At 38.5% G+C, this 12,933-nt stretch overlaps 1 protein-coding gene across 4 annotated transcripts in view; it reads right to left on the bottom strand.

Annotated features, from left to right (window-relative positions):
* The window catches only part of TRAPPC13 (trafficking protein particle complex subunit 13), a 51,743-nt gene that overhangs the window by 12,303 nt on the left and 26,507 nt on the right, over nt 1-12,933 (bottom strand). For all 4 annotated transcript variants that reach the window (XM_053589765.1, XM_053589755.1, XM_053589746.1 and 1 more), the window contains exons 5-7: nt 6,757-6,884; nt 2,976-3,048; nt 745-789 (exon numbers count right to left, since the gene is read on the bottom strand). In XM_053589765.1, coding sequence (XP_053445740.1) covers nt 745-789; nt 2,976-3,048; nt 6,757-6,884 — 246 coding nt within the window. The remainder of the gene's footprint in view (nt 1-744; nt 790-2,975; nt 3,049-6,756; nt 6,885-12,933) is intronic.

Consider the following 12,933-nt stretch of genomic DNA (forward strand, 5'->3'; position numbering starts at 1 on the left):
TGGTCAGAGAGACTATCTGAGAGATCTGATTTTTCTATAGCTCTAGAGGCCAAGATAAAGTAGGATTTTGGAAAGGAAATTCAAGCGATAAATCCTTTCTCTTGTGGCAAGTTCTATTTTATCTCATTAGGATAGCAGATAGATCATCTTCTATTCTAAAAGTTACTTCTTTCTTTCTTTTTGCCAAACTGCTCTCTTTCAAGGAGCTTTTCAAGCCATTTTACCAAACTCACCCACCTAACTCTGGCTGACACACTGACTTTCCAGGAAATAATTTAATGTACTGTGTGCTTTTTCTTGTCAATATTTTTCCATGTTAATATTAAATCTATTTCAAAGAGCTAGATCTACTGATTCAACTTTTGTAATAGCCAGAACCACACTGTGAATATTCAACAAATTGCTATTGTTAAACAATAACCACCACCATTAACTGGAAATATAAGGCAATCAATTAATGAAACAGGGTGAAAACCTGACAAATTAATGAGAATAAAAATCAAGTTAAAAAATCAAAATCAAAAATAAGAATCATTGATTCCATGTAGGTTGAAAATAGGCAGATTAAAAGGACTTACAGTGAAATTATTCACTTTTAATTGAACCATTTGCTCTTTTTTCCACAAATAATTCAGTCATATCAGCAATTTACTTCAATATAATAAGGAATGTAATACATCAGAGTTTTAGTCAAATAAGATTTTGATGTTTAATTTGAAATCCCATTAAGTGTTCAATACTTACCTCTGCATTGTAAAATTTGGTTTTCACATCCAATGGTTTGAGAACCTGGTTAAATAAAGGATATCAATCAGCATTCTTTTCATGTTGTGACCATTTGTTGAAAATATGTTTTAAACCATAGTCCTTAAATTTGTCAAAGCCATTTTCCAATTTAAAATTTTTTTTTTTTGAGACGGACTATGTTGCCCTCAGTAGAGAGCCGTGGTGTCACAGGTCATAGCAACCTCAAACTCTTGGGCTTAAGCGATTCTCTTGCCTCAGCCTCCCAAGTAGCTGGGACTACAGGCACCTGCCACAACACCTGGCTGTTTTTTTGTTCTTGTAGTTGTCATTGTTGTTTAGCACCCTTGTGTACTGGACAAGGTTTGAACCTGTTAGCCCCAGTGTATGTGGCCCGCACCTTAAGCACTAAGCTAAGGTGCCAAGCCCCAAATTTAATTCTTAAAAGACTTTTCTAGATGCAATAGTCTTGCCAAAAAAGTCCCAAATGCATTTTTGGAAAGGCTACCATACTTTCTTGATTGGGTGATAGTTACGTGGGTATGTATTTCATAAAATTTGGTTAAACTGAACACAGTGTATTTTATTTTTCTTTCTTTCTTTCTTTCTTTTTGTTTTTTTTTGAGACAGAGCCTCAAGCTATTGCCCTGGCTAGAGTGCTGTGACATCACAGCTCACAGCAACCTCCAACTCCTGGGCTCAAGTGATTCTCTTGCCTCTGCCTCCCAAGTAGCTGGGACTACAGGTACCTGCCACAATGCCGGGCTATTTTTTATTTTTGGTTGCAGCCATCATTATTATTTGCTGAGTCCAGGCTGGATTTGAACCAGGCAGCTCAGGTGTATGTGGCTGGCAGCCTAGCCACTTGAGGCTACAAGTGCTGAGCCTTATTTATTTTCCTGTATGTATTTTACATAAAAACTGTGTACAAAAAAAGCAACCGAATGTTTTTTTCCCCTCAAATTCATGCAAGTGAGTGATACAGCAAAACAACAGCAATTTTTTTTTTTTTTTACTATTAATAGAACTTCTTCCCCTTATAGAGGAGGTCTCATTCTGGCTCAGGCTAGTCTCCAGCCTGTGAGCTCAGGCAATCCACCCACCTCGGGCTCCCAGAGTGCTGGGATTACAGGTGTGAGCCATTGCGCCCAGCTGTTTTTTTTTTGGCCGGGGCTGAACCCACCACCTCTAGTATATGGGGCCAATGCCCCATTCCTTTGAGCCATATGTGCTGCCCACGCCTGGCTGGTTTTAACTATTTTTGATGGACTTTGAAAACCGTAAATTAATAGAAGATTCTATCTGAAGTTCCAGTGATTCATGGAGTCCTTAATGGAAGCTTGGTCCACTCATTTCAAGTCAATAATCTCTCAATTAAATTTCTTTAGAAATATGATAATGGGTGGCGCCTCTGGCTCAGTGGGTAGGGTGCTGGCCCCATGTACGAAGGGTGGCAGGTTTGAACCCAGCCCTGGCCAAACTGCAACAAAAAAATAGCTGGGCAGGTGCCTGTAGTCCCAGCTACTCGGGAGGCTGAGGCAAGATAATTGTTTAAGTCCAGGAGTTGGAGGCTGCTGTGAGCTGTGTGAGGCCCTGGCACTCTACCCAGGGTGATAAAGTGAGACTCTGTCTCTACAAAAAAAAAAAAAGAAAGAAAGAAAATAGAAATATGATACTACTTTTTAACTTTGTCTAGATTCTTGTGTTTTGTCAGGTCATAAAAACAAGCTTTTTTTTTTTTTTTTTGAGACAGAGTCTCTACTTTGTTATCCTTGATAGAATGCTGTGGTGTCATAGCTCACAGCAACCTCAAATTCTTGGGCTCAAGTGATCCTCTTGCCTCAGCCTCCGAATTAGCTGGGACCACAAGCACCCTCCACAACACTTGGCTATTTTTAGAGATGGGGTCTCACTCTTGCTTAGGCTGGTCTCAAAGTTGTGAGCTCAAGCGATTCACCCACCTAGGCCTCCCAGAGTCTTAGGATTACAGGTGTGAGCCACTACTCTCCCCCCGACTTTATTTTAAACCAAAATATTATATTGGCAATAACAATCTCTATTTAGCTTGGTTTAGTCTGACCTTTGATTGCTAGTCATACAATAAATTCAAAAATACTGAGCTATTTGCTTTATCTGAAGCGTGTTTTCCCTACAGATAAAAAGGGGTAATTGTATACTTCCAGGGAAAGAAAAGATATATAAAAACTATTTCCCATTGTCATGTTCAATACCTGAAATTTGAAGAATTTTCTAAAATACATTTTTTCTCCACCCTGAGTTGTATAACTCACAGCACACACCAAGCTGGAACAGAAAAACATCTTAATGATTCTGAATAACTTACAGTTTATTCCTTAATAGTAAATCTAACACACCTAAATTCCAGTAAAAAATGTGAAAAATATTTATATCAATGATGTGGAAGTGTAGCCAAATGAAATTAGAGCAGGAAAAAAAAAGTCCCAGCAGATATGGATATAATCACATTAACAAGAAAGTTCTGTTTAGTAAAATGAGATATAGCATTTTTGGTTCAGGAAGTAAGAGTCTTTTTCTCTAAAAAGTGAAATATATTCTAAAATAAATTTCAGAATAACCCAACAGTTGAATGAATATAAAAAGATCATATAAACTAGAAAAAAAAAAGATTTTTGAAAAAAATTCCAGAATATGGTTAACATAAATACAATGGAAAAAAAATGGTGGTTATATAAAGAATTCTAAATAAAAAAAAAATAAAAACACTAAAACAATTAAAAGGACCCGGTGGCGCCTGTGGCTCAAGGAGTAGGGCGCCAGTCCCATATGCCGGAGGTGGTGAGTTCAAACCCAGCTCTGGCCAAAAACCATACACACACAAAAAAAACCCCCAAAAACAATTAAAAGGACCACAAACTATGATAAAATACTTGTAATAATATGAGAGAATGAGTAGATTTTAATATATACAAGGTTCTTTTAAGTCAATAATCAATATCCCACTCAAAATATAAAGGAAAAGAAACCACAGATAAATCACAGTACCATAACAGGCTAACAAAAATGTTCAGTAGTTAAAGAAACAAAATAATGACTTAAGATTTTTCAATCTAACAAGATTTGGCAAAAATTCTCTAAAGTGATACCAGGGTTAGTGAGGGCTTAAGGAAATTGACTCTATTTACATCTGCTACTGGCCATAAGAAATTTGGAAAACCATTCTGGGAGGCTGTGGCAGGAGGATCCCTTGAACTCAGCAGTTGGGAGACCAGCCCGAGCAAGACTAAAAATAGAAAAAACCAGGGCATTTTGGGCATTGGGCATTGTGGCAGGTGCCTGTAGTCCCAGAGCTATTCAGGAGGCTGAGGCAGAAGGACTGCTTGATCCCAGGAGTTGGAGGTTGCTGTGAGCTAGGCCAACATCATGGCACTTAGCCTGGGCAACAGACTGAGACTATCTCAAAAAAAGGAAAAGAAAACCACCTTAGTAAAAAAGCCTTAAAAAGGCTTACACATTCCTATAGTAAACCCTACTTCAAGTTATCTATTACAAGGAAATATTAAGGTATTCATCACCATGTTATTTATAATAGTAAAAAACTAAAAATAACGTAACTGTCCAACATTAGGGTAAATAAAGTATGTTATTCAGTTGTGTAAGAGGGACTCAATGTAAAAAATCATGGTTTCAAAGAATATTGAGTGGTGTGGGAAAATGTTCACAAGTGAACTGAATAAGACAAAACCAGGAGTAATGTGATCAAATTTTTATAAAATATTAAATTACTTGTCCACATTTGTTTCATACATGTACATAAAAAGATTAGAAACATATCAATAATCTAACAGTGGTTTTATTATGCGGTAAGATTATTATGTGATTTAGTTTCTACCTTATGCTTGTGCCTAGGACTAAGGCAGGGACTAGGGAGTTGATCCAAACACAATACTTGTCTTCAAACTGCTCACAGAAGGAAGTAGTGTAAGCAAGGTACAGATTTAAAAACTAGGGTTAGATTTGAGGTTTTGTTTTTTTGAGACAAGATCTTGCTCTATTGCTCAGGTAGGGCAGGAGTGCCCTCCAGGATCATAGCTCACTGCAAACTTGGAACTCCTGGGTTCAAGCAATCCTTTTGCCTTCCTCCCAAATAGGTGGGACTCACAGACATGTGCTCCCACATACAACTGATTATTTTTCTTTTTCCTTTATTAAAGATGGGGTCTTGCTATGTTGCCCAGGCTAGTCTTTTTTTTTTTTTTTGAGACAGAATCTCATGCTGTCACCCTGGGTAGAGTGCTATGGCATCACAGCTCACAGCAACCTCAATCTCTTGGGCTTAAGCAATCTCTTGCCTCAGCCTCCTGAGTAGCTGGGACTACAGGCGCCTGCCACAATGCTGGGCTATTTTTTTTTTTTTTCCTTATTGCAGTTGTCATTGTGGTTTAGCTGGCCTGCGCCAGATTCGAACCCACCAACCTTGGTGTATGTGTCTGGCACAATAACCACTGTGCTATGGGTGCTGAGCCTGTGTCTATATTTTTGAGACAGAGTCTTGCTTTGTTCCCCCAGCTATAGTGCGGTGGCATAATCATAGCTCACTGAAATCTCAAACTCCTAGGCTCAAGTGATCCTCTTGCTTCAGCCTCCCAAGTAGCTGGGACCACAGGGGCATGCCACCACAACCAGCTAATTTCTCTCTCTCTCTTTTTTTTTTTTTTTTGAGATAGGCTCTCATTCTTGCTCAGACTGGTCTTGTACTCCTGGCCTCAAGCAGTGTTCCTTCCTCAGCCTCCTAGAGTGCCAGGATTACAGGTGTCAGCCACCTGTCAATAAGTAATTACAAGTAAAAAGACATTTAAAAAATGGCAAGTTGTGGGTGCTAAAGAGTATCCAAAAGGGGGGATTTAATACAGTCTAAGAGGTTAGGGAAACCTCTTTGAGGAAATCATGCTGAATGTGAGATAAGAAAGTATTAGTAAACTAAACAAAATGCCAGAGGCATTTGTTTATAAGGAAAAACACATTTCAAGCCACAGAATTTGGAGGTAAGAGAAATCCATTAAGACTACAGTGTACAGAGAGAGGGAAAAGTATCAGAGGTGAGAATTACAATGGTTAGTAAGCATTTGGCTATGGAGACCGTTGAAAAACATATACAAAGTCAGAATTTCCTAAGGGTAATGGGACTTACACAAGATCAAATAAATCATGAAGCTGAAATTTGGACTTCAGGAAATGGGACTCCAAACAATCACAGAAATACATTAAAAAGTGCCTACAACAGAGCTTGTCACCAAAATTAACTGATTAAATAACAGCTAATATTATATACTTTAGAGAAAGGTATAAAGGGCACAAAGAGAAGCAGAAGAGGTGATGGAAGTGGAGATAAAGAAGAGAGAAAAGAAGACATTTGGAGAACTAATAGGACTCTGTGAATTGACTGGATATGCGGGTGCTAAAGGAGATGAAGAAATCTAGAATTACTTCAGATGGCTAAAATTTCCATTATTTGTCACCAGACTGAAAAAAAAACTACAGCACTCACTTTCAAATACACATATAGGCCAGGAACACAGAATTTGAGATTTCTTTTCTCATAGCTTGTCTTACTTTGGTTCTGTATTTCTGAGTTCTCAGTATAGACTGTATATATTCAGTTAAATATAAAACTGAAATACTGAATTTGAACATAAGTGCTATGTACACCTGTTGCTAACATTTAAAAAAAAATGATCATTGTTCTTTTAGACAGATTACTACCTGCATTGTAAATATTTGCATAGTTTTTCATTTTTTAGAGAAGATTATAAATGCCAAAAGGGAACAAGAGATGAGTATTGATAAATTAGTTTTTATTCCTACAAACAGACATTTTGTTTAAAGTTGTTTCTGGGAAGTACGTAAAGACAGAATATAACATTTCTTTTAAAATAGGTTCCTAGGCTCAACAATATGTGAAAGAAAGAAAAAGTTTCAAATAAAGGCATATATAAATAAAAGCCTTTGAGAACTAATAAAATTAATCCTTACATGTGTGTTCCAATTTCCTTTACTTCATGGTGAATGACATCATCAATACAACAATCAGGTTTAAGTTCAGCCACTGCAGCATTGGAAGCTGAAAGATTTAAACGCTGAGAACTTGTCTGAAGATCGGCCTTGAAAGAAAGAGGTAAAAAAAAAAAACAAATCCAAATGTTTCATTGGATGAAATTTCATCATGAATTTCATGATTCATTACTTAGAGGGTATGGATGGATATAAGGGAAGAGAACAGAGAACAGGAACAAGGAGGGAGGGATGAAGAGAGGGCAACACTTCTCTTTGTTAAACCTTTGTAGCTCTGATGCTTAAAACTACAGCAATGGTTCACACACATATACACTCACCGCCCACCCAAATGAAGAAATAAAATAAACCAAGAAGTAGGGAGAATCCAAAATGGAATCCAAGAATAACAGATGAACCAAACCATATTATAAATGAAGAACACAACTGTGCTAAGGGGGAGGGAAGGAGGAAAAAAAGAACTAACCTAAGCAAGTTTGGAAAAGAAAACTTTGGGCGTCGTCTAAGGCTAAAAACAAAAAGAATGGTATACAAATATTGTACTCCAGATAGTACCTATGTTTTATCACAGGGGTATGAGGTAGCAATCCTGAAACTATTTTATGTGTATTATAGGAGCAAATAAAACAATAAATATATTATGGATAATAAGAGAAAGGTTGCTTACCTTCAGAAAGAAACTATGGAAAGATGGAAGGCTACAAGGAAGTCTTTGGAAGTTGTGGCATCACTATGAACATATATGGTTTGTAAACATACATGCAGATGGACTTTATGGAAACAAATACAGATAGTATGCATGTGCTAATATATAACACTAAAAGATAAATAATCATTCAAAACAATAATATGACATGTTAGAGACCAACTGATTTACAGAAGAACTAGAGAACATTAGTTACCAAGTAAGAAAGTAGCGCTTTTGCCCAACCCAAGTTACTATTACATTCTCCTTTGAACATTTATTGCTCTACTTGTCTTAAATAGCCCCCTCTCTTATATCTCATAAATTTACAACTTTCACTTCCTTTGTAACACTTACCACAATCTATAGTTACCTTATTTATGATTTTGTTTATCTTTTTCTTTCTGTTTCCCCTATCAGAAATGTCTATGGAGGCAGGAGCCTCTTGTCCTCTCTTGTTCACCACTATAGCTGAAGGAATGAAGTTGAGATAAAACTTCAAAGAAAATGTCAAGAAAGAAGCAAAGATCACATTAGGCCATAGGGATCAGTGGTGGTTTTTACATAAGAGCTAGGATTCTTTAAATTCTCGTTTCTCTTAATTCTAATCTAACATTCTTTTTTTTTTTTTTAGAGATAGTCTCACTGTTGCTCTTGCTAGAGTACCGTGGCAACACAGCTTACAGCAACCTCATTCTCTTGGGCTTAAGCAATTCTCTTGCCTCAGCCTCCCAAGTAGCTGGGACTACAAGCATCCACCACATACCCTGCTATTTTTTTGTTGAAGTTGTCATTGTTGTTTAGCAGGCCCAGGCCGGGTTCGAACCTGCCAGCCCCAGTGTATGTGGCTGGTGTCCTAACCACTGAAGTATAGGTGCTGATCCTATTTATTTATTTATTTTTTTGAGATAGAGTCTCACTTTGTCACCCTTGTTAGAGTGCTGTGGTGTCACAGCTCACAGCAAACTCAAACTCTTGGCCTCCAGCAATTCTCTTGCCTCAGCCTCCCAAGTAGCTAGGACTACAGGGGCCCGCCCCAAAGCCAGGCTATTTTTTAGAGACAGGGTCTTGCTTTTGCTCGGGCTGGTCTTGAACCTGTGAGCTGAGGCAATCCACCCGCCCCAGTCTCTCAGAGTCCTAGGATTATAGGTGTGAGCCACCATGCCGGCCTAATCTAACATTCTTAATGCTAGTCACTTAAAGTAGGACATTTATTAGTGCAGTCTCTTTTATTATTATATTCAGTTATAGAATATAGCTCACCTTTACTGTAAGACTCTGTTCTAAACACATTATTCATTTAATCCCTATAATCCTGAAAGAGGTAGTAGTATTATCCCTGTTTTCCAGACAGTGAAAGCAAGACATAGAAAAGTAACAACATTCCAAACTTTATACAAATCATAAGTAATAAAGCTAAAATTCAAAATTTCTTAAACATTTTTGAAATTAGAAGACAGAAAAGAAGCAGCACTAGCCTTCTGTCCAATATGTTTTTCTAGTGTCTTATGTGTCATTTTAATCATAACTGAAGTTTTTGGATGAGTAAGATTTAAACAGGCAGAGAAAAATGGAGGCAGGAGGAATCATTCCAAGTCAGAAGAACAAAGCTAGCAAAACCACAAGTGTGAAGGCTCGAGATGTTCTCAGAGACCATCAAGAGTGATAGTTAAGGACCGGGCACAGTAGCTCCCACCTATAAATCCCAGCATTTTGGGAGGCAAAGGTGGGAGTATCACTTGAGGCCAGAAGTCTGAGACTAGCCTGGGCAAAATGGTGAAATCCTGTCTCTACAAAAAGTAAAAATATTGGCCAGGTGCAGTGGCTAAGGCCTGTAATCCTAGCACTCTGGGAGGCCGAGGCATATGGATTGCCTGAGCAATCAAGACCCTGTCTCTACTAAAAATAGAAAAACTGAGGCAAGAGGATTACTTGAGCACAGGAATAGTAAGTTACGGTGAGCTAACATATGAAAAAATGCTCATTATCCCTAATTATTAGAGAAATGCAAATCAAAACCACCCTGAGATACCATCTAACCCCAATGAGAATGGCCCACATCACAAAATCTCAAAACTGCAGATGCTGGCGTGGATGTGGACAGAAGGGAACACTTTTACACTGCTGGTGGGAATGCAAACTAATATAACCTTTTTGGAAGGAAGTATGGAGAACCCTCAAAGAACTCCCATTTGATCCTACAGTCCCATTACTAGGCATCTACCCAGAAGGAAAAAAATCCTTTTATCATAAGTACACTTGCACTAGACGGTTTATTGCAGCTCAATTTACAATCGCCAAAATGTGGGAACAGCCTAAATGCCCACCAACCCAGGAATGGATTAGCAAGCTGTGGTATATGTACATGGAATGCATGGAATACAATTCAGCCATTAAAAAGATGGAGACTTGATAGCCTTCGTATTAACCTGGATGGAAGTGAAACACATTATTCTTAGCAAAGCATCACAAGAATGGAGAAGCATGAATCCTATGTACTCAATTTTGATATGAGGACAATTAATGACAATTAAGGACACGGTGGGGGTGGGGGAAGGGGAGAGCAGAGAGAGAAAGGAGGAGGGAGGGGTGGGGAAAGGAAGAGCAGAGAGAGGGAAGGAGGGAGGGGGGTGGGGCCTTGGTGTGTGCCACACCTTTTGGGGGCAAGACAGGATTGTAAGAGGGACTTTACCTAACAAATGCAATCAGTGTAACCTGGTTTCTTGTACTCTCAATGAATCCCCAACAATAAAAAAATTAAAAAAGAAAGTTATGGTGAGCTATGATGTATGACACGCTATCAAAGGCTACAAGGTGAGACTCTATCTCAAAAAAAAAAAAAGAAAGAAAGAAAAAAAGTAAAAATATTGTCTAGTTGTGTTGGCACATTCCGATAGTCCAGCTACTTGGGAGGTAGAGGCAGGAAGACAGCTTGAGCCCAATTCAAGGTTACAGTGAACTACAATTGTGCCACTCTACTCCAGCCTGGCAACACAGTAAAGACTCTGTCTCTCATGTGAACAAAAAAAGTGTTATAGTTAAGGGGTTCATGTTCACAAACAGAAAAAAATACCTAAAAACATCCAGAGGAAGCTTGATGAGGACAATGAAGCACTGTCTATTTTGTTCCCTGTTATAACCCTAGTATCTAGAGTCATATCTGGCATATATGTTTGTAGAAAACAATGAGTGAATGACTAGTTTAGACCAGTTAGACCAGTGGATCTCAAGTATGGTTTGCAGAGAATCAGTACTACCTGGGAACATGTTAGAAATGTAAATTCTGGCTTTCGGCCAGAGACACCATCTTCCAGTAATTCACCAAAATGACAAACACAAAGGGAAAGAAGAAAGGCACCCGATACATGTTCCCTAGGCCTTTTAGAAAGCATGGAGTTGGTGGCGCCTGTGGCTCAATGGAGTAGGGTGCCAGTCCCATATGCCGGAGGTGGTGGGTTCAAACCCAGCCTCCAGCCCTGGCCAAAAACTGCAAAAAAAAAAAAAGAAAGCATGGAGTTGTTCCTTTGGCCACATATATGTGAATCTACAAGAAAGGTGATATTGTATACAACAAGGGAACGGGTACTTTTCTTTTTTTTTTTTTTTTTTTTTGTAGAGACAGAGTCTCACTTTATGGCCCTCGGTAGAGTGCCGTGGCCTCACAGCAACCTCCAACTCCTGGGCTTAAGCGATTCTCTTGCCTCAGCCTCCCGAGTAGCTGGGACTATAGGCGCCCACCACAACGCCCGGCTATTTTTTGGTTTTGCAGTTTGGCCGGGGCCGGGTTTGAACCCGCCACCCTCGGTATATGGGGCCGGTGCCCTACCGAGTGAGCCACAGGCGCCGCCCGGGAACGGGTATTTTTCAAAAAGGCATGCCACACAAATGTTACCATGGCAAAACTGGAAGAGTCTATAATATTACCCAGCATGCTGTTGGCATTGTTATAAAAAAACAAGTTAAGGGTAAGATCCTTGCCAAGAGGATTAATGTTCGTATTGAGCATATTAAGCACTCTAAGAGCCGAGATAACTTCCTGAAACCTGTGAAGGAAAATGATCAGAAAAAGAAGGAAGCCAAAGAGAAAGGTACCTGGGTTCAAATGAAGCGCCAGCCTGCGCCACCCAGAGAAGCCCACTTTGTGAGAACTAACGGAAAGGAGCCTGAGCTCCTGGAACCCATTCCCTATCAATTCATGGCACAATAAGCATAAAACATAGCATACAGGAGTACCAGTGGACCCATGTTTTTAGGTGCAAGAACCTATTTATTCCTCATGAGTTCATGGTATAATAGGTGTACAGCATAGCACACAGGATAACCAATAGTCCCATGTAACAGTGATACAAGGTGCTGGAACCTATTTCTCATGAATTCAAAAGTCAATCAACACTGTCACATTCAATGTCAAGGTGCCTCCCTGAGCTACTGGAACCTCTTCCCTATGAATTCATGGCATGGTAGATACAAATAAATTGATAAAAATGTTTCTTGTTCATTCACTACAAGTGTGATTTTTTTCCCCCAAAGAAGTATTAAAGCAAATTTTAATGTGTCCTAAAAAAAAAAAAAAAGAAAGAAAGAAATGTAAATTCTGGATCTAGAATGTTTCTAGATCAAACGAGGCAGAAACTAGGGATGGAGCCCAGAAATCAGTGTTTTAACAAGCCTTTCAGATGATTCTGATGCCTTCAGTTGAACCTATAGTTAAACTTCCATGAATCTGTAGCACACTAAGCAGTAACTAAGTAGTAAGATTTTCGGACTTACTGTTGAGATTTTTTTTTTTTAATTAAAAAACATAACAAAAAAACCTAGAGGTTTCCAGTTAAACATGATAGATTATATATATACACGTAGGTCACTAGGAAAGTTTAGGGACAGACTGTGTTATGGCCCACTGTTTCACTTCCAAGAACAATAGTGTCATTTCTGATTCACCTGTGCCAAGTTTCAACTTGCTCAGCTTGTCAGTGTTGCTGGGACGACTTTATTTGCTTTTGTCCACGTGGATTGTTACATTTCCTAATTTCTGTGTGTCTCAAAACTTTCATAATGAGTCATGCATAAGCATTTCTATTCTCAAAGACAATACTAAGATGACAGTGAAAGAATGAACAAAACTTCTAAATCCACATTATTTTTTCCAAAATTAAAGCGTTTTTTTTTTTTTTCTTTTTCAAAATTAAAGTTTTGAAGGCTAAATTTGGGATAGCTGAAGTATAAATGTGACCCTCCTATGATATCCTCAGAAAAATAAAAATAGAAAAAATAAAGCTGTACAAAACCTCACATTAGTATAACTACAAAGCAGCATATCTCCAAACCTAAAATTACAAGTGAGTAGACAAATGCCAGATTCTCATGCTGTATTCATGTGTCTTATAAAGAACAAGAGGAATCTGAGAAAAATTGAGCTGAAGGGAGGAGTAGTGCCAGATGTAAGAATGATG

This window comes from Nycticebus coucang, chromosome 1 (genome assembly GCF_027406575.1).
Source record: "Nycticebus coucang isolate mNycCou1 chromosome 1, mNycCou1.pri, whole genome shotgun sequence".
Lineage (NCBI taxonomy): Eukaryota > Metazoa > Chordata > Mammalia > Primates > Lorisidae > Nycticebus > Nycticebus coucang.